The 22,685-nt window shown below is 43.9% G+C and overlaps 1 protein-coding gene across 2 annotated transcripts in view; it reads left to right on the top strand.

Moving 5' to 3' along the window:
* Positions 1-22,685, top strand: part of fndc1 (fibronectin type III domain containing 1) — a 331,091-nt gene that overhangs the window by 210,271 nt on the left and 98,135 nt on the right. Inside the window, exon 16 of one of the 2 annotated variants that reach the window (XR_010963686.1) lies at positions 4,681-4,775. Coding sequence is in view for 1 of the 2 variants with exons in the window: in XM_067989150.1 (XP_067845251.1) it covers positions 4,681-4,764 (84 nt within the window). In the remaining variant the exon portion in view is untranslated. The remainder of the gene's footprint in view (positions 1-4,680; positions 4,776-22,685) is intronic. The other variant, XM_067989150.1, reaches the window with a different exon arrangement.

The following is a 22,685-nucleotide window of genomic DNA, read 5'->3' as shown; positions in this document are numbered from 1 at the left end:
AAACAGTCGTTGGCCCCTTGCATATGATTATAGGGGGGCTTAACAGCTATCTGAGAACCCTTTCGCAAAATTTGTTTGTGACTGATCTGCAGTTAGTATTCTTAAGCGCTTGACAACCGGTGATCCTTAAAGGGACCACTGGAAGCTGTCACTGGAAAGGTAAGTTTTAATTTGTTTACTTTTTGTGGAATCGGGAGGAGCACGATTGCCTTAGAATGAAAGAATCATGGCTGCTGCAGGAAGCCGGGATTGCCCTGCATGATTTATAGTTCCTGAGTACTGACCATTGATGGAGTGGAACTCCTTTTGGTTTATGTAAGCCATGGCATTGTGTTCAGGGGTCCAGATGCCCACATCAATGCCATAGGTGACCCTTGGACTGTGATAAACCGGCAATGCAATGGGATTTTGGAAGCCCTAACACACGATCAGTCGTATGGAGCAGACAACTGCCCTCCCTTTTAATCAATCAGTCACTGGTAAGAAGAAGGGAGCAAAAGCCAACCTATAAATGGAGAAACAATAAATGGAAAGAAGAGTCTGAAGGAAGAAAATATGCCTCAAAAATAATAAATGGATCTTGTCACAAAATTGTCAGATTTAAAATTCAATTTAATAAAGCACATGGCTAAAAATTTTAATCGACAATTAAAATAGCACCCCAGGATTTTAGCAGAATCTTGGAATGGGCTACTCCATAGAATCATAGAATGGTCACAGCGCCAAAGGAGGCTATTCAGCCCATGGAGCCCATGCCAGCTCTTTGTAAGAGCAATCCAGTCAGTCCCATTCCCTTGCTCTTTCTCCAATAGCCCTGCAATTTTTTTCCCTATAAGTATTTATCCATTTCCTTTTTGAAAGTCACGATTGAATCTGCTTCCACCACCCTTTCAGGCAGCACTTTCCAGATCATAACTACTTGCTGCGTAAAAACGTTTTCCTCATGTCGCTTTTGGTTCTTTTGCCAGTGACCTTAAATCTGTGTCCTCTGGTTCTCGACCCTTCCGCCAATGGGAATAGTTTCTCTTTATTCACTTTATCTAAATCCTTCATGATTTTGAACACTTCTATCAAATCAACCTCTCAACCTTCTCTGCTCTAAGGAGAACAACCCCAGCTTCTCCATTCTATCCATGTACCTGAAGCCCCTCATCCCTGCAACCATTCTAGGCCTTCACATCCTTCCTAAAGTGCGATGCCAAGAATTGGACACAATACTACAGCTGTGGCCAAACCAGTGTTTTACAAAGGTTCCAACATAACTTCCTTGCTTTTGTACTCTATGCCTCTATAAAGGTCAGGACCCCGTATGCTTTTTTAACCACTTTCTCAATCTGCCCTGCCATCTTCAAAGATTTGTGCTCATATACCCCGATTCTTTCTGTTCCTGCACCTCCTTTAGAATTGTACCCTTTAGTTTATATTGCCTCTCCTCTTCCTGCCAAAATGTCTCACTTCGCACTTCTCTGCGTTAAATTTCATCTGCCATGAGTCCACCCATTCCACCAGTCTATTATTAGCCTCCTCACTGTTTACTACACTTCCAAGTTTTTTTGTCATCTGCAAATTTTGAAGTTGTGCTCTGTACACCCAAGTTCAAGTCATTAATATCTATCAAAAAAAGCAATGTTCCTCGTACCGACCCCTAGGGAACACCACTGTATACCTCCCTCCAGTCCGAAAAATAGCCGCTCACCACTACTCTGTTTCCTGTCACATGGCCAATTTCGTATCAATGCTGCCACTGCCCTTTTTATTCCATGGGCTTCAGTTTTGCTGACAAGTCTATTATGTGGCACTTTATCAAATGCCTTTTGAAAGTCCATATACACAACATCAACTGCATTGCCCTCTTCTACCCTCTCTGTTACCTCATCAAAAAACTCAACCAAGTTAGTTAAACACGATTTGCCTTTAACAAATCCGTGCTGGATTTCCTTTATTAATCCACACTTGTCTAAGTGACTATTAATTTTGTCTCGAATTATTGTTTCTAAAAGCTCCCCCACCACTGAGGTTAAAATGACTGGCCTGTAGTTGCTGGGTTTACCCTTACACCCTTTTTTGAACAAGGGTGTAACGTTTGCAATTCTCCAGTCCTCAGGCACCACCCGGGTATCTAAGGAGGATTGGAAGATTATGGCTGGCACCTCTGCAATTTCCACCCTTACTCCCCTCAGCAATCTAGCATGCATCCCATCTGGACCAGGTGACTTATCTACTTTTAAGTACAGCCAGCCTTTCTGGTACCTCCTCTTTATCAATTTTTAGCCCATCCAGTATCTCAACTACCTCCTCTTTTACCGTGACTTTGGCAGCATCTTCTTCCTTGGTAAAGACAGATACAAAGTACTCATTTAGTACCTCAGCCATGCCCTTTGCCTCCATGCGTAGATCTCCTTTTTGGTCTGTTATCAGCCCCGCCCCTCCTCTTACTACCCATTTACTGTTTACATGCCTATAGAAGATTTTTTGGATTCCCTTTTATGTTAGCCGTCAGTCTGTTCTCATACTCTCTCTTTACTCCATGAATTTAAGTTGCCCAAAATCATCCCAGTATGACACGAGCAGTCCTTTACCCTCGTACTTTAATGATCAGATGTAAGTTTATCTTTAACACCATGTTACGTCTGTCCTTACAGTAACTGACTGTTCTCATCAATCTCAGACCACCTATGAGTGTTTGAATAGAACACACGATCAAGCCAAATTTTTCACAGCTACTCCCAGCATAGCACCTCGCTCGACAGAGTCCAGTTAGTGAGCCATGTGCAGAGCTCAATGCGGCCTTTTGAGATGCTCCCAAAAACTAATAACTAGAAAATCGGATAGACCGTATTCATAGTCCCATAAAGAGAACTTCCACACTAGAAGCAGAATATTATAAATTGTACCCAATATGTTCAGCTGTCAGTATACTGAGGTGGACATATTCCAGGAGCTGATTCTGAGCAAAATGGGCACTTGAGGCATTAACGTTCGTTGAAGCAGACATGACTGGTATCATACCAACACAACATTTTAAAATCATTTATCTGACACGTGCTCTGAATGACAGCGGAAGCCTGGAAACAGGGAGGCATACTGACCTCTGTTTTATTCATGCAGTGAAGAATATATAAAATCAGCAAGAATTTCTACTGTATAGATACAGCACTACTTTCCTAAAGGGGTAGACGTGTCCAAATCCAAATGGGCTCAATTAGGTCAAAATGTAATCATAATTAATTTGAATTGGTCATATTCAGTCTCTGATTCAGATATTGCTCTGAATATTAATTTGATATTGCCTCATCAGTATTGTACATATTATTCACTGCACATTCATGCTACAAATTTGTACAACTGCAATAAAGGCACCACATCCTGTTTTCCCAACAACGAAGATCACAGAACATATTAGTCTAGTTATGCTTCTTGCTTACAGGGGAGCATGTCATAATGCATTGCAACTAGAAATACTTCAACAATAAAACATTTCAGATTTTGTTTCATGCTGTTCCTGGAATTAAAGTGTTGATTTTCTTAACTAAAAAGTTGTTTTAAAATTCATTCGGTGTCAGTAAAATCAGTGGTTGCAAAGATGTATTAAGTAATTGGTTGGGAAATCGCAATGCAAATTCTTTCTCCAATTAAATTAATGGACGAAAGATCTGGGGCTTCGGGTCGTGATTTCCTGACCGGCACTTCCTGCGACCACCACTTCTTACTGAGAGAGTTCAATTAGGGAGTCAGAAGTCAGCTCAAGGCTTTTTAAAATTTTGGTTACAAAGTAGTTTTCAAATGTGGTGTGATATTTGCATACTATTTCTGCTCATTGGCTCTTTCAAGTAGTAAAATTCATTAATAGTGTGAAATATAATTGTTTCATTACCTGTTTGCAGAAGCAGATTAATTGGGAGGGAGTTGAAGTTAAATAGGACACCTGTATTAGATTCCTTAATCAGACCACAAGAGACTCCCTGAAAACAATCAGCCAGGCTTCAGTTTAATGTGAATGAATTTTCTTGAAAATTGAATAAACAATTATAAAGAAAATGAAACTGCAAATGCCAGAAAGCTAGAATCAAAACAGAAAATGCTGGAAATAATGCAGCAGGTCCATCTGCATCTGTAAAGAGAAAAGTTAACATTAGTTCTGATGAAGGGTCTTCATCCAGAAATGCTAGCCCATCTATCCTCTTTATAGATGCTGTCGGGCCTGCTGTGTATTTCCAACATTTTTGTTTTTATTTGAACAAGGACATAGTATCCTGTCTCTGTGAAAAATATCTTATCACACAAATATTTTGCAAGAACTCCCAGTAGCTTTTTATTTAATAAACGGTTTTATGTAGATGAGTCGGTAACGTAAATTAAGTAATCTTTCTTTGCACATTCAATTGAATGTGGAGTCACAATAAACTTATGAAGTGAACGGCAAGAGACAAAAAAAATAAAATTTCTAATATCATCCATATGAAATTTCTGTTCCGCTATGAAGGTACTAACTTATTTGAAATGAATTAACATCTTTGCTAAAATAGTGTACAGAGCAATTTCATTGGAACATGCTACTGCATTGGTGATTGAAATCACGCTGTATGATATTAGTGAGAAGTGGTATTTTACACTGATCTACAGAGAAACAATTTCTCTCTTTTTAACATAGCCTTGTGTTTGCACAACTTTGCCCTTCAGCAGAAGAATCTTCAGGGATGGAACCTGATATGGTAACAGTTTCCGCAGAAGTTGATTCACTGGATGCTCTAGCCATTAAAGAAGGTACTATCTTGGTATGGCTGCTTCCCTTTTTGTGCTGCATTTTGTTAACCTTCCGTTTGCTTTCCTGTGTATCTCTGCAAAGCAAAATTCTAACGTGCTTCAGGTGACAGACCAGAGGTCAGAGAGCAAGTGAATGCGTGGCTAGAGAGATTGTGCAGGAGGGAGGGCTTTAGATTCCTGGAGCATTGGGACTAGTTCTGGGGGAGGTGGGACCTGCACAGGCCGGACGGGTTGCACCTCAACGGAGCTGGGACCAATGTCCTTGCAGGGAGGTTCGCAAGTTCTGTGAGTGGGGGTTTAAACTAATTTGGCAGGGGGATGGGCACCGGGATGTGGCATTGGAAAGGGGAAATAAGGGGAACAAAAGGTAGGGAGAGAAAGATAGCACTAGAGCAAGAAATAGTATGGCATTAGGTGGGATCAGACTAAGAGTACAAGAAAGCCCAAGACTGGTTTGCAGTGCATGTGTTTAAACGCACGAAGCATGGTAAACAAGGTTGGTGAGCTGCAGACACAAATAGTCACATGGGAATATGTTGATGTGATGATAAATGAGACCTGGCTCAAAAAAGGGCAGGATTGGGGTATGAAATATTCCTGGATACAAGGTGTTCAGGAAAGATAGGGAAAGGAAGAAAGGAGGTGGGGTGGTAGTATTGATTAAGGAGAATATTTCAGTGCTGGAGAGAGAGGATGTCCTGGAGGGGTCAAGGACAGAATCTATTTGGTTAGAGTTAAGAAACAATAGAGGTGCCATTACACTACTGGGTGTATTCTATAGGCCACCAACTAGAGGGAAGGATATAGAGGAGCAAATTTGCAGGGAAATTACAGAGAGGTGCAAAAGCTATAGAGTAGTGATAACGGGGGACTTCAACTATCCAAATATAGACTGGGATAATAATAATATAAGGGGCAAAGAGGGGGAGGAATTTTTGAAATGTGTTCAGGAGAACTTTCTTGACCAGTATGTTTCCAGCCCAACGAGGAAGGAGGAATTGCTGGATCGGGTCCTGGGAAATGAGGTGGGCCAAGTGGAGCAAGTGTCAGTGGGGGAACATTTAGGGAGCAGCGATCATAGTATCATCAGATTTAGAATAGCCATGAAAAAGGACTCTGTCCACTCTGAAGTAAAAATACTCAATTGGAGGAGGGCCAATTTCAGTGGGATGAGAACTGATCTGGCCCGGGTAAATTGGAATCAAAAATTGGCAGGCAAAACTGTAATTGAACAGTGGGTGGCCTTTAAAGAGTAGGTGGTTTGGGTACGGCCTAGGTACATTCCTACGAGGGACAAACTAAAGCCAGAGTTCCCTGGATGACAAAAGGGATAGAGAGTAAGATGAAGTGGAAAAAAGGGGTGTGTGATAGATGTCATGTTGATAACACAAGTGAGAACCAGGCCGAATATAGAAAGTTCAGAGGGGAAGTGAAACAGGAAATAAAGAGGGGCAAAGAGAGAGTATGAGAATAGACTGTCGGCCAACATAAAAGAGAATCCAAAAGTCTTCTACAGGCATGTAAACAGTAAATGGGTAGTAAGAGGAGGGGTGGAGCCAATTAGGAACCATAAAGGAGATCTACTCATGGAGGCAGAGGGCATGGCCGAGGTACTAAATGAGTACTTTGCAACTGTCTTTACCAAGGAAGAAGATGTTGCCAGAGAGCCTCAGTAAAATAAGATATAGTTGAGATACTGGAAGGGCTAAAAATTGATAAAGAAGAGGTACTAGAAAGGCTGGCTGTACTTAAAGTAGATAAGTCACCCCGTCTGGATGGGATGCATCCTAGGTTGCTGAGGGAATTAAGGGTAGAAATTGCAGAAGCGCTGGCCAGAGGACTGGAGAATTGCAAATGTTACACCCTTGCTCAAAAAAGGATATAAAGATAAACCCAGCAACTACTGGCCAGTCAGTTTAACCTCAGTGATGGGGAAACTTCTAGAAATGATAATCCCGGACAGAATTAACAGTCACTTGGACGAGTGTGGATTGATTAGGGAAAGCCAGCACTGATTTGTTAAAGGCAAATCGTGTTTAACTAACTTGATTGAGTTTTTTGATAAAGTAACAGAGAGGGTAGATGAGGGCAGTGCAGTTAATGTGGTCTATATGGACTTTCAAAAGGCCTTTGATGAAGTCTTTAGTTTATTTCCAGTTAAGTTTAGTTAATCTAATAAATCGAGGCATGGCAGGGCAGCTCACACCGTGGAATGCTCATCCTGTGCCATGTAGGAACTCCAGGATGCTTCCCGTGTCCTAGACAACCATAGGTGCAGGAAGTGTCGTCAGATGGAGGAGCTCGAGCTTTGGGTTTCGGAGCTTGAGCAACAACTGGCGTCACTGCAGTACATCCGCGAGGTTGAGAGCTACGTGGATAGCACGTTTCAGGAGGTGGTCACCCCGCAGCTTGAGAGAGTGCAGGCAGAGAGGGACTGAGTGCCTGCCAAACAAACAAGGAAGAGCAGGCAGGTAGTGCAGGTGTCTCCTGGGGGCATCTCACTCTCTAACCAGTATTACTGCAGGGGAGAGGGTTCCTCTGCGGAGTGCAGCCAGAGCCAAGACCAGAGCACCATGGGTGGCCCAGCTGTACAAGGAGGGGAGGAGAAAGGTCAGGAGAGCAATAGCGATAGGGGATTCCATAGTTAGGGGACCTGACAGGTGTTTCTGCAGCTGCAAACGTGATTCCAGGATGGTATATTGCCTCCCTGGTGCCAGGGTCAAGGATGTCACTGAGCGGCTGCAAACCATTCTGGAGGGGGAGGGTGAACAGCCAGAGGTCATGGTGCATATCTGTACCAACGACATAGGTAGAAAGAGGGCTGAGGTCCTGCAGGCAGAGTTTAAGGAGTGAGGAAAGAGATTATCAAGCAGGACCTCAAAGGTAGTAACCTCTGGATTACTCCCAGTGCCACGTGCTAGTGAGTATAGAAACAGGAGGATAGAGCAGATGAATGCGTGGCTGGAAAAATTGTGCAGGAGGGAGGGCTTTAGATTCCTGGGGCATTGGGACCAATTCTGGGGGAGATGGGACCTGTACAAGCTGGATGGGTTACACCTCAACAGGGCGGGGACCAATATCCTTGCGGGGGAGGTTTGCTAGAGCTGTTGGGGAAGGTTTAAACAGGGGGATGGGCACCTGAGAGGAGATTCAGAAGGGAGAGTAACAAAGCTGGAAGTGGAAGGCAGAAAAGTAGTAAGTGAAATTGGAAGGCAGTGGAAACAAAGGCCAGCAGCAAATAAGGTCAAATTAGGAAAAAATGTTAAAAAGGCAACATTAAAGGCACTTTACCTGAATGTACGCAACATTCGCAACAAGGTAGATGAATTGACGGCACAAATAGAAGTAAATGGGTATGATCTAATAGCCATTACGGAGACGTGGCTGCAGGGTGACCAAGGCTGGGAACTGAATATTCAAGGATATTCGACATTTAGATAGGACAGGCAAAAAGGAAAAGGAGGTGGAGTAGCGCTGTTAATAAAGGATGAGATCAGTACAATAGTGAGAAAGGATCTTGGCTCAGAAGTCAGTTTGGGTGGAGCTAAGAAACAGCAAGGGGCAGAAAACGTTGGTGGGAATTCTTTATAGGCCACCAAACAGTAGTGGTAATGTAGGGCACGGTATAAAGCAGGAAATTAGAAGTGCATGTAACAAGGGTAATATAGTAATCATGGGGGACTTTAATCTACATATAGATTGGGCAAACCAAATTAGCACTAATACTGTGGAGGATGAATTCCTGGAATGTACATGAGATGGTTTTCTACATCAGTATGTTCAGGAACCAACTAGGGAACAGGCTATTTTAGATCTAGTACTGTGCAATGAGAAAGGGTTAATTATTAATCGTGTTGTATAGGAGTCCTTAGGGAAGAGTGACCGTAATATGATAGAATTGTTCAGTAAGTTTGAAAGTGATGTAGTTCAATCTGAAACTAGAATCTTAAATGTAAACAAAGGAAACTATGAAGGTATGAGGCACAAGTTGGCTGTGGATGATTGGGGAACTACATCAAAAGATATGACAGTAGACAGGCAATGGCTAGCATATAAAGAATTAATACATAATTTGCAACAAATATATATTCCTTTAAGGCACACAAACCTAATAGGAAAAGTGGTCCAACCATGGGTAATAAGAGAAATTAAAGGTAGTATTAAATCAAAGGAAGAGCCATATAAAGTTGCCAGAAAAAGCAGTAAGCCTGAGGATTGGGAGCATTTTAGAATTCAGCAAAGGAGGACCAAGAAATTGATAAAGAAAGGGAAAATAGAATATGAGATTAAACTAGTGAGAAACATAAAAACGGACTGTAAAAGCTTCTGGGTCCCTTACAGACAGAGACGGGAGAATTTATAATGGGGAATAAGGAAATGGCAGAGAAATTAAACAAATACTTTATGTCTGTCTTCATAGAATCATAGAATCATAGAAGTTACAACATGGAAACAGGCCCTTCGGCCCAACATGTCCATGTCGCCCAGTTTATACCACTAAGCTAGTCCCAATTGCCTGCACTTGGCCCATATCCCTCGATACCCATCTTCCCCATGTAACTGTCCAAATGCTTTTTAAAAGACAAAATTGTACCTGCCTCTACTACTGCCTCTGGCAGCTCGTTCCAGACACTCACCACCCTTTGAGTGAAAAAATTGCCCCTCTGGATCCTTTTGTATCTCTCCCCTCTCACCTTAAATCTGTGCCCCCTCGTTATAGACTCCCCTACCTTTGGGAAAAGATTTTGACTATCGACCTTATCTATGCCCCTCATTATTTTATAGACTTCTATAAGATCACCCCTTAACCTCCTACTCTCCAGGGAATAAAGTCCCAGTCTGTCTAACCTCTCCCTGTAAGTCAAACCATCAAGTCCCGGTAGCATCCTAGTAAATCTTTTCTGCACTCTTTCTAGTTTAATAATATCCTTTCTATAATAGGGTGACCAGAACTGTACACAGTATTCCAAGTGTGGCCTCACCAATGCCCTGTACAACTTCAACAAGACATCCCAACTCCTGCATTCAATGTTCTGACCAATGAAACCAAGCATGCTGAATGCCTTCTTCACCACCCTATCCACCTGTGACTCCACTTTCAAGGAGCTATGAATCTGTACTCCTAGATCTCTTTGTTCTATAACTCTCCCCAACGCCCTACCATTAATGGAGTAGGTCCTGGCCCGATTCGATCTACCAAAATGCATCACCTCACATTTATCTAAATTAAACTCCATCTGCCATTCATCGGCCCACTGGCCCAATTTATCAAGATCCCGTTGCAATCCTAGATAACCTTCTTCACTGTCCACAATGCCACCAATCTTGGTGTCATCTGCAAACTTACTAACCATGCCTCCTAAATTCTCATCCAAATCATTGATATAAATAACAAATAACAGCGGACCCAGCACCGATCCCTGAGGCACACCGCTGGACACAGGCATCCAGTTTGAAAAACAACCCTCGACAACCACCCTCTGTCTTCTGTCGTCAAGCCAATTTTGTATCCAATTGGCTACCTCACCTTGGATCCCATGAGATTTAACCTTATGTAACAACCTACCATGCGGTACCTTGTCAAATGCTTTGCTGAAGTCCATGTAGACCACGTCTACTGCACAGCCCTCATCTATCTTCTTGGTTACCCCTTCAAAAAACTCAATCAAATTCGTGAGACATGATTTTCCTCTCACAAAACCATGCTGACTGTTCCTAATTAGTCCCTGCCTCTCCAAATGCCTGTAGATTCTGTCCCTCAGAATACCCTCTAACAACTTACCCACTACAGATGTCAGGCTCACTGGTCTGTAGTTCCCAGGCTTTTCCCTGCCGCCCTTCTTAAACAAAGGCACAACATTTGCTACCCTCCAATCTTCAGGCACCTCACCTGTAGCGGTGGATGATTCAAATATCTCTGCTAGGGGACCCGCAATTTCCTCCCTAACCTCCCATAACGTCCTGGGATACATTTCATCAGGTCCCGGAGATTTATCTACCTTGATGCGCGTTAAGACTTCCAGCACCTCCCTCTCTGTAATATGTACACTCCTCAAGACATCACTATTTATTTCCCCAAGTTCCCTAACATCCATGCCTTTCTCAACCGTAAATACCGATGTGAAATATTCATTCAGGATCTCACCCATCTCTTGTGGTTCCGCACATAGATGACCTTGTTGATCCTTAAGAGGCCCTACTCTCTCCCTAGTTACCCTTTTGCCCTTTATGTATTTGTAGAAGCTCTTTGGATTCTCCTTTGCCTGATCTGCCAAAGCAATCTCATATCCCCTTTTTGCCCTCCTGATTTCTCTCTTAACTCTACTCCGGCAATCTCTATACTCTTCAAGGGATCCACTTGATCCCAGCTGCCTATGCATGTCATATGCCTCCTTCTTATTTTTGACTAGTGCCTCAATCTCCCGAGTCATCCAAGGTTCCCTACTTCTACCAGCCTTGCCCTTCACTTTATAAGGAATGTGCTTACACTGAACCCTGGTTAACACACTTTTGAAAGCCTCCCACTTACCAGACGTCCCTTTGCCTGCCAACAGACTCTCCCAATCAACTTCTGAAAGTTCCTGTCTAATACCATCAAAATTGGCCTTTCCCCAATTTAGAATTTTAACTTTTGGGCCATACCTATCCTTCTCCATAGCTATCTTAAAACTAATGGAATTATGATCACTGGTCCCAAAGTGATCCCTCACTAACACTTCTGTCACCTGCCCTTCCTTATTTCCCAAGAGGAGGTCAAGTTTTGCCCCCTCTCTCGTCGGGCCATCCACATACTGAATGAGAAATTCCTCCTGAATACACTCAACAAATTTCTCTCCATCCAAGCCCCTAATGCTATGGCTGTCCCAGTCAATGTTGGGAAAGTTAAAGTCCCCTACTATTACCACCCTATTTTTCTTGCAGCTGTCTGTAATCTCCTTACATATTTGCTCCTCAATTTCCCGTTGACTATTTGGGGGTCTGTAGTACAATCCTATCAAAGTGATCTCTCCCTTCTTATTTTTCAGTTCTACCCATATGGACTCAGTGGGCGAACCCTCGGATATATCCCCTCTCACTACTGCCGTGATGTTCTCCCTAATCAAGAACGCAACTCCCCCTCCTCTCTTACCTCCTGCTCTATCTTTCCTATAGCATCTGTACCCTGGAACATTGAGCTGCCAGTCCTGCCCCTCCCTTAGCCATGTTTCAGTAATAGCTATAACATCCCAGTCCCATGTACCCATCCATGCCCTGAGTTCATCTGCCTTGCCCATCAGACTTCTTGCATTGAAATAAATGCAGTTTAATCTAGTCTTCCCTTGGTCTTTGCCCTGCTTTCTCAGACCATCTGTCCGGTCATGTTCTGTACACTCTCCCTTACTGCCTTTTGTTTCTGTCACCACTTTATTTCCCACTGACTTCCTGCATCGGTTCCCATCCCCCTGCCACATTAGTTTAAACCCTCCCCAACAGCACTAGCAAACACTCCCCCTAGGACATTGGTTCCAGTCCTGCCCAGATGCAGACCGTCCAATTTGTACTGGTCCCACCTCCCCCAGAACCGGTTCCAATGGCCCAGGAATTTGAATCCCTCCCTCTTGCACCATCTCTCAAGCCACGTATTCATCTTAGCTATCCTGTCATTCCTACTCTGACTAGCCCGTGGCACTGGTAGCAATCCTGAGATTACTACCTTTGAGGTCCTACTCTTTAGTTTAACTCCTAACTCCCTAAATTCAGCTTGTAGGACCTCATCCTGTTTTTTACCTATATCGTTGGTGCCTATATGCACCACGACAACTGGCTGTTCACCCTCCCCCTCCAGAATGTCCTGCAGCCGCTCCGAGACATCCTTGACCCTTGCACCAGGGAGGCAACATACCATCCTGGAGTCTCGGTTGCGTCCGCAGAAACGCCTGTCTATTCCCCTTACAATCGAGTCCCCTATCACTATAGCTCTGCCACTCTTTTTCCTGCCCTCCTGTGCAGCAGAGCCAGCCACGGTGCCATGAACCTGGCCACTGCCACCTTCCCCTGGTGAGCCATCTCCGCCAACAGTATCCAAAACTGTATACCTGTTTTGGAGGGAGATGACCGCAGGGGACCCCTGCACTGCCTTCCTACTCTTCCTCTGTCTGTTGGTCACCCATTCACTATCTCCCTCAGTAATTTTTATCTGCGGTGTGACCAACTCACTGAACGTGCTATCCACGACTTTCTCAGCATCGCGGATGCTCCAAAGTGAGTCCATCCGCAGCTCCAGAGCCGTCAAGCGGTCAAACAATAGCTGCAGCTGGACACACTTCCCAGAAACAAAAAACCTCCCAGAAATATTAGAAAACCAAGGGTCTGGCAAGAATGAGGAACTGAAAGAAATTAGTATTAGTTTAAAAAAAATAGCACGAGAGAAATTAATGGGACTGAAAGTCGATAAATCCCAAGGACCTGATTGTCTGCATCCCAGGGTTTTGAAAGAGAGATAGTGGATGTATTGGTTGTCATCTTCCAAAATTCTATAGATTCTGGAATAGTCCTGCAGATTGGAGGGTACGAAATGTAACCCCACTATTTAAGAAAGGAGGGAGAGAAAAAACAGGGAACTACAGACATGTTAGCCTGACATCAGTCGTAGGGAAAAAGCTGGAATCTATTATAAAGGGTGTGATAACAGGACACTTAGAAAATAATAATAGGAGAGTCAACATGGATTTATGAAAGGGAAATCATGTTTGACAAACCTATGGAGTTCTTTGAGGATGTAACTAGTAGAATAGATAAGGGGGAACCAGTGGATGTGGTGTATTTGGATTTTTCAGAAGGCTTTTGAAAAGGTCCCACACAGGAGGTTGGTGAACAAAGTTAGAGCACATGGATTTGGGTGTAATATACTGGCATGGATTGAGAATTGGTTAACAGACAGAAAACAGAGAGTAGGAATAAACGGGTCTTTTTCAGGTTGGCAGACTGTGACTAATGGGGATCGGTGCTTGGGCCCCAGCCATTCACAATCTATATCAATGATTTGGATGAGGGGACCAAATATAATATTTCCAAGTTTGCTGATGACACAAAACTAGGTGGGAATGTGAGTTGTGAGGACAATGCAAAGAAGCTTCAAGGGGATTATAGACAAGCTAAGTGAGTGGGCAAGAACATGGCAGATGGAATATAATGTGGAAAAATATGAAGTTATCCACTTTGGTAGGAAAAACAGAAATGCAGAGTATTTTTTAAATGGTCAGAGATTGGGAAATGTTGATGTTCAAAGGCACCTGGGTATCCTTATACATGAGTCACTGAAAGCTAACATGCAGGTGCAGCAAGCAATTAGGAAAGCAAATGGTATGTTGGCCTTTATTACAAGAGGATTTGAGTACAGGAGTAAAGATATCTTACTGCAATTATATAGGGCTTTGGTGAGACCGCACCTGGAGTAGTGTGTACAATTTTGGTTTCCTTACCTAAGAAAGGATATACTTTCCATAGAGGGAGTGCAACGAAGGTTCACCAAACTGATTCCTGGGATGATGAGATTGTTGTGTAAGGAGAGATTGAGTAGACTAGGCCTGTATTCTCTACAGTTTAGAAGAATGAGAGATGATCTCATTGCAACATACAAAATTCTTAGTGCTCAACAGGGTAGATGCAGGGAGGATGTTCCCCTGACTGGGGAGTCTAGAACCAGGGGTCACAGTGTCAGAATAAGGGTTAGGCCATTTAGGTCTGAGATGAGGAGAAATTTCTTCACTGGAGTCATACCGAGCACAAAGGAAGATGGTAGTGGTTGTTGGAGGCCAATTGTCTCAGCCCCAGGACATTGCTGCAGGAGTTCCTCAGGGCAGTGTCCTCGGCCCAACCATCTTCAGCTACTTCATCAATGACCTTCCCTCCATCATAAGGTCAGAAATGGGGATGTTCGCTGATGATTGCACAGTGTTCAGTTCCATTCACAACCCCTCAAATAATGAAGCATTCCGAGCCCGCATGCAGCAAGACCTGGACAACATCCAGGCTTGGGCTGATAAGTGGCAAGTAACATTCGCACCAGACAAGTGCCAGGCAATGACCATCTCCAACAAGTGAGAGTCTAACCACCTCCCCTTGACATTCAATGGCATTACCATCGCCGAATCCCCCACCATCAACATCCTGGGGGTCACCATTGACCAGAAACTTAACTGCACCAGCCATATAAATACTGTGGCTACAAGAGCAGGTCAGAGGCTGGGTATTCTGCGGCGAGTGACTCACTTCCTGACTCCCCAAAGCCTTTCCACCATCTACAAGGCACAAGTCAGGAGTGTGATGGAATACTCTCCACTTGCCTGGATGAGTGCAGCTCCAATAACACTCAAGAAGCTCGACGCCATCCAGGACAAAGCAGCCCGCTTGATTGGCACCCCATCCACCACCCTAAACATTCACTCCCTTCACCACTGTGGCTGCAGTGTGTACCATCCACAGGATGCATTGCAGCAACTCGCCAAGGCTTCTTCGGCACCTCCCAAACCCGCGACCTCTACCACCTAGAAGGACAAGAGCAGCAGGCACATGGGAACAACACCACCTGCACGTTCCCCTCCAAGTCACACACCATCCCGACTTGGAAATATATCGCCGTTCCTTCATTGTCGCTGGGTCAAAATCCTGGAACTCCCTTCGTAACAGCACTGTGGGAGAACCTTCACCACATGGACTGCAGCGGTTCAAGAAGGCAGCTCACCACCACCTTCTCAAGGGCAATTAGGGATGGGCAATAAATGCCGGCCTCGCCAGCGACGCCCACATCCCATGAACGAATAAAAAAAAACTGAAGGTGGTGAATTTGGAATTCTCTACCCCAGAGGGCTGTGGAGGCTCAGTCATTGAGTACATTCAAACAGAGATCGATAGATTTCTAAATATTAAAGGCATCAAGGGATACGGGGATGGTGTAGGAAAATGGCATTGAGGTAGAAGATCAGCCATGATCTTGTTGAATGGTGGAGCTCGAGGGGTAGGATGGCCTACTGCTGCTCCTGTTTCTTATTTTCTTACGTTCTCATGTTCTAAGTGCCACATGGTAGGCTTGTCATCAAGATTGCGGCCCATGGAATAAAGGGGGCAGTAGCACCATGGATACGAAATTGGCTATGTGACAGGAAACAGAGAGTAGTGGTGAATAGTTGTTTTGCGGACTGGAGGGAGGTGTACTCTAGTGTTCCCCAGGGTTCGGTCCTGGGACCACAGCTTCTCTTGATGATTTAATGACTTGGACTTGGGTGAACAGGCAACAATTTCAAAATTTGCAGATGACACAACACTTGGAAGAGTAGTGAACAGTGAGGAGGATAGTGATAGACTTAAAGAGGATATAGACAGGCTGATGACATGGGCGGACACGTGGCAGATGAAATTTAACGCAGAAAAATGCGAGGAGATGCATTTCGGTGGGAGAGGCATCATTACCTAAAGGGCACAATTCTAAAAGGGATAAAGGAACAGAGATCTGGGGGCATATGTACACAAACCTTTGAAGGTGGTAGGCAGGTTGAGAAAGCGGGTAAAAAAGCATATGTGATAATAGGCTTTATAAATAGAGGCTTGGAGTACAAAAATAAGGAAGTGAGTTTATAAAACACTGGTTTGGGCATAGCGGGTATTGGGTCCGGTTCTGGGCACCGCACTTTAGGAAAGATGTGAAGGCCTTAGAGAGGGTGCGGAAGAGATTTACTAGAATGATTCCAGGGATGAGGGACTTCAGTTACGTGGATAGACTGGAGAAGTTGGGGTTGTTCTCCTTGGAACAGAGAAGTTTGCGAGAACATTTGATAGAGGTATTCAAAATCATGAAGGGTCCAGACAGAGTAGATAGACAGAAACTGTTCCCATTGGCAGAAGGATCAAGAACCAGAGGGCATAGATTGAAGGTGATTGGTAAAAGAACCAAAGGTGACATGAGGAAAAACTTTTTTACGCAGCGAGTGGCTAGAATCTGGAGTGCTCTGCCCAAGGGGTTGGTGGAGGCAGATTCAATCATGGCCTTCTAAAGGTAATTGGATAAGTACTTGAAAGGAAAAAAATTTGCAGGACTACTTGGATAGGGCGGGTGAGTGGGACTAGCTGGATTGCTCTTGCATAGAGCTGGCATGGACTTGATGGGACGAATGGCCTCCTTCCGTGCTGTAACCTTCTATGATTCTATAAGGGTAAAAGTGAAATTTTTTTAAAAAGACATAGGCTAAGTATCTTGGTAGGTACAGCACAGGAGGGGGCCATTCGGCCCATTGTACTTGTGCCACCTTTTTCGAAGAGCTATCCAATTAGTCCCATTCCCCTGCTCTTTCCACATAGCCCTGTAATTTTTTCCCTTCAAGTATTCATCCAATTCCCTTTTGAACGTTACTATTCAATCTGCTTCCACTACCCTTTTTCAGGCAGTGCATTACAGATCATTACAACTCGCTGCGGAAAAAAATGTTTCCTCATGTCATCTCTGACTCTTTTGCTGATCACCTTAAATCTGTGTCTTCTGGTTAGAATCATAGAATCATAGAAGTTTACAACATGGAAACAGGCCCTTCGGCCCAACATGTCCATGTCGCCCAGTTTATACCACTAAGCTAGTCCCAATTGCCTGCACTTGGCCCATATCCCTCTATACCCATCTTACCCATGTAACTGTCCAAATGCTTTTTAAAAGACAAAATTGTACCCGCCTCTACTACTGCCTCTGGCAGCTCGTTCCAGGCACTCACCACCCTTTGAGTGAAAAAATTGCCCCTCTGGACCCTTTTGTATCTCTCCCCTCTCACCTTAAATCTATGCCCCCTCGTTATAGACTCCCCTACCTTTGGGAAAAGATTTTGACTATCTACCTTATCTATGCCCCTCATTATTTTATTGACTTCTATAAGATCACCCCTAAACCTCCTACTCTCCAGGGAAAAAAGTCTCAGTCTATCCAACCTCTCCCTATAAGTCAAACCATCAAGTCCCGGTAGCATCCTAGTAAATCTTTACTGCACTCTTTCTAGTTTAATAATATCCTTTCTATAATAGGGTGACCAGAACTGTACACAGTATTCCAAGTGTGGCCTTACTAATGTCTTGTACAACTTCAACAAGACATCCCAACTCCTGTATTCAATGTTCTGACCAATGAAACCAAGCATGCTGAATGCCTTCTTCACCACCCTATCCACCTGTGACTCCACTTTCAAGGAGCTATGAACCTGTACTCCTAGATCTCTTTGTTCTATAACTCTCCCCAACGCCCTACCATTAACGGAGTAGGTCCTGGCCTGATTCGATCTACCAAAATGCATCACCTCACATTTATCTAAATTAAACTCCATCTGCCATTCATCGGCCCACTGGCCCAATTTATCAAGATCCCGTTGCAATCCTAGATAACCTTCTTCACTGTCCACAATGCCACCAATTTTGGTGTCATCTGCAAACTTACTAACCATGCCTCCTAAGTTCTCATCCAAATCATTAATATAAATAACAAATAACAGTGGACCCAGCACCGATCCCTGAGGCACACCGCTGGTCACAGGCCTCCAGTTTGAAAAACAACCCTCTACAACCACCCTCTGTCTTCTGTCGTCAATCCAATTTTGTATCCAATTGGCTACCTCACCTTGGATCCCGTGAGATTTAACCTTATGTAACAACCTATCATGCGGTACCTTGTCAAAGGCTTTGCTAAAGTCCATGTAGACCACATCTACTGCACAGGCTAATCTATCTTCTTGGTTACCCCTTCAAAAAACTCAATCAAATTCGTGAGACATGATTTTCCACTCACAAAACCATGCTGACTGTTCCTAATCAGTCCCTGCCTCTCCAAATGCCTGTAGATCCTGTCTCTCAGAATACCCTCTAACAACTTACCCACTACAGATGTCAGGCTCACCGGTTTGTAGTTCCCAGGCTTTTCCCTGCCGCCCTTCTTAAACAACGGCACAACATTTGCTACCCTCCAATCATCAGGCACCTCACCTGTAGCTGTCGATGATTCAAATATCTCTGCAAGGGGACCCGCAATTTCCTCCCTAACCTCCCATAACGTCCTGGGATACATTTCATCAGGTCCCGGAGATTTATCTACCTTGATGCGCGTTAAGACTTCCAGCACCTCCCTCTCTGTAATATATGTACACTCCTCAAGACATCACTATTTATTTCCCCAAGTTCCCTAACATCCATGCCTTTCTCAACCGTAAATACCGATGTGAAATATTCATTCAGGATCTCACCCATCTCTTGTGGTTCCGCACATAGATGACCTTGTTGATCCTTAAGAGGCCCTACTCTCTCCCTAGTTACTCTTTTGCCCTTTATGTATTTGTAGAAGCTCTTTGGATTCTCCTTTGCCTTATCTGCCAAAGCAATCTCATGTCCCCTTTTTGCCCTCCTGATTTCTCTCTTAACTCTACTCCGGCAATCTCTATACTCTTCAAGAGATCCACTTAATCCCAGCTGCCTATGCATGTCATATGCCTCCTTCTTCTTTTTGACGAGGGCCTCAATCTCCCGAGTCATCCAAGGTTCCCAACTTCTACCAGCCTTGCCCTTCACTTTATAAGGAATGTGCTTACCCTGAACCCTGGTTAACACACTTTTGAAAGCCTCCCACTTCCCAGACGTCCCTTTGCCTGCCAACAGACTCTCCCAATCAACTTCTGAAAGTTCCTGTCTAATACCATCAAAATTGGCCTTTCCCCAATTTAGAATTTTAACTTTTGGGCCAGACCTATCATTCTCCATAGCTATCTTAAAACTAATGGCATTATGATCACTGGTCCCAAAGTGATCTCTCACTAACACTTCTGTCACCTGCCCTTCCTTATTTCCCAAGAGGAGGTCAAGTTTTGCCCCCTCTCTCGTCGGGCCATCCACATACTGAATGAGAAATTCCTCCTGAATACACTCAACAAATTTCTCTCCATCCAAGCCCCTAATGCTATGGCTGTCCCAGTCAATGTTGGGAAAGTTAAAGTCCCCTACTATTACCACCCTATTTTTCTTGCAGCAGTCTGTAATCTCCTTACATATTTGCTCCTCAATTTCCCGTTGACTATTTGGGGGTCTGTAGTACAATCCTATCAAAGTGATCTCTCCCTTCTTATTTTTCAGTTCTACCCATATGGACTCAGTGGGCGAACCCTCGGATATATCCCCTCTCACTACTGCCGTGATGTTCTCCCTAATCAAGAACGCAACTCCCCCTCCTCTCTTACCTCCTGCTCTATCTTTCCTATAGCATCTGTACCCTGGAACATTGAGCTGCCAGTCCTGCCCCTCCCTTAGCCATGTTTCAGTAATAGCTATAACATCCCAGTCCCATGTACCCATCCATGCCCTGAGTTCATCTACCTTGCCCATCAGACTTCTTGCATTGAAATGAATGCAGTTTAATCTAGACTTCCCTTGGTCTTTGCCCTGCTTTCTCAGACCTTCTGTCCGGTCATGTTTTGTACACTCTCCCTTATTGCCTTTTGTTTCTGTCACCACTTTACTTCCCACTGACTTCCTGCATCGGTTCCCATCCCCCTGCCACATTAGTTTAAATCCTCCCCAACAGCACTGGCAAACACTCCCCTTAGGACATTGGTTCCAGTCCTTTCTGCACTACCGACCCTTCTGCCACTGGAAACAGTTTCTCCTTATTTACTCTGTCAAAACCGTTCATGATCTTGGACACCTCTATCAAATCTCCCCTTAACCTTCTCTGTTCTAAGGAAAACAACTACAGTTTCTCCTGTCTCTCCACATAACTGAAGTCCCTCATCCCTGGCAGCATTCTAGTGAATCTTTCCTGCATCCTCTCTAAGGCCTGACATCCTTCCTAAAGTGTGGTGCCCAGAATTGAACACCATACTCCAGCTGAGGCCTAACCATTGTTTTATAAAGGTTTAGCATAACTTCCTTGCTTTTGGACTCTATGCCTCTATTAATAAAGCCCAGGATCCCATATGCTTGTTTAACAGCTTTCTCAATTTGTCCTCCCACCTTCAAAGAATTGTGTATGTGCACCCACAGATCTTTCTGTTTCTGCACCCCCTTTAAAATTGTACCATTTAGTTTATATTGCCTCTCCTCATTCTTCCTACCAAAATGCATCATTTCACACTTCTCGGCATTAAGTTTCATCTGCCCATTTCACCAATCTGTCTCTGTCCTCCTGAAGTCTGTTACTATCCTCTACATTGTTTACTCCATTTCCGAGTTTCATGTTATCTCCAAACTTTGAAATTGTACCTTCTACACCCAAGTTTAGGTTATTAATATATGTCAAAAAGAGCAGCTGTCCTAATACTGACCCCTGGGAAACACCACTGTATACCTTCCTCCAGTCTGATGAAGAACCGTTCACCACTAATCTCTGCTTTCTGTCCCTTAGCCAATTTTGTATCCATGCTGCCACTGACCCTTTAATCCCATGGGCTTTTGCTAACAAGTCTGTTATGTGGTACTTTATAAATGCCTTTGAAAGTCCATATACACAACATCAACCGCACTACCCTCATCAACCCTCTCTGTTACTTCATCAAAGAACTCGATCAAGTTAGTCAAATATAATTTTCCTTTAACAAATCTGTGCTGACTTTCATTTATTAGCCCATACTTCTCCAAGTGCCAATTAATTTTGTCCATGATTATTGTCTCAAAGTTTCCCCACCACCGACAATAGGCCGACTGGTCTGTAATTAGCGGGTTTATACCTCTCCCCTTTTTTGAAAAGGGCGATAACATTTGCAATCCTCCAGTCCTCCGGCACCATCCCCATACTTATGGAGGATTGGAAGATTATGGCCAGAGCCTCCGCAATTTCCACCCTCACTTCCCACAGTAACGTCGGATGCATCCCATCTGGACCAGGTGACTTTTCTAATTTGAGTACTGCTAATCTTTAAGTAGTTCCTCTTTATCAACAGACAATAAAGGAGAGGATGACAAAAGGGAATACAAAGCGGTTGGGAAGGATGTCAAAAACAATTAGGAAAGCAAATTATCAAGGAGTATAAAGAGAAATAGTGAAGTATTCTACAGACACAGGTTGAACCAGACCGTTCTCAACCTTGGCGTCCTATTTCATCCTGAGATGAGCTTCCGACCATACATCCGCTCCATCATCAAGACTGCCTACTTCCACCTCCGTAATGTCACCCGTCTCCACCTCTGCCTCATCTCACCTGCTGCTGAAACCCTCATCCATGCCTTTGTTACCTCCAGACTGGACTATTCCAATGCTCTCCAAGCTGGCCTCCCATCTTCCACCCTCCATAAACTTGAGCTCATCTAAAATTCTGCTGCCCGTATCCTAATTGTGCTCACTGACCTATATTGGCTCCTGGTCTGGGAACACCTCGATTTTAAAATTCTCATGCTTTTTTTCAAATCCCCCCATGGTCTCACCCCTCCCTACCTCTGTAACCTCCTCCAACCCTACAACCCTCCGAGATCTCTGCTCCTCCAATTCTTTCTTCTTGCGCATCCCCGATTTTAAATACTTCACCATTGGCAGCCGTGCCTTCAGCTGCCTAGGCTCTAAGCTCTGGAATTCCCTCCCTAAACCTCTTCACCTCTCTCTCCTCTTTTAAGACGCTTCTTAAAACCTACCTCTTTGACCAAGCTTTTAGTCACCAGTTCTAACACCTCCTTACGTGGCTCGGTGTCAAATTTTGTTTGATAACGCTCCTTGTTTGATAAAGCGCCTTGGGACATTTTACTACTTTAAAAGCGCTGTATAAATGAAAGTTGTTGTTGACACATAAATAACAAAAGAAAAATCAGGAAAATAGGGCCACTAGGGATGCACAAGATAAACTTACAGGTAATTATTAAAAAGGGTAGTAGGCAGAAGGCTGGAAATTATAGACCAGTTAGCCTAACATCTGTGGTGGGTAAAATTTTGGAGTCTATTATTA

The sequence above is a fragment of the Heptranchias perlo genome, chromosome 8 (genome assembly GCF_035084215.1).
Source record: "Heptranchias perlo isolate sHepPer1 chromosome 8, sHepPer1.hap1, whole genome shotgun sequence".
Classification (NCBI taxonomy): Eukaryota; Metazoa; Chordata; class Chondrichthyes; order Hexanchiformes; family Hexanchidae; genus Heptranchias; species Heptranchias perlo.
This window is presented reverse-complemented; position numbering and strand designations above follow the sequence as displayed.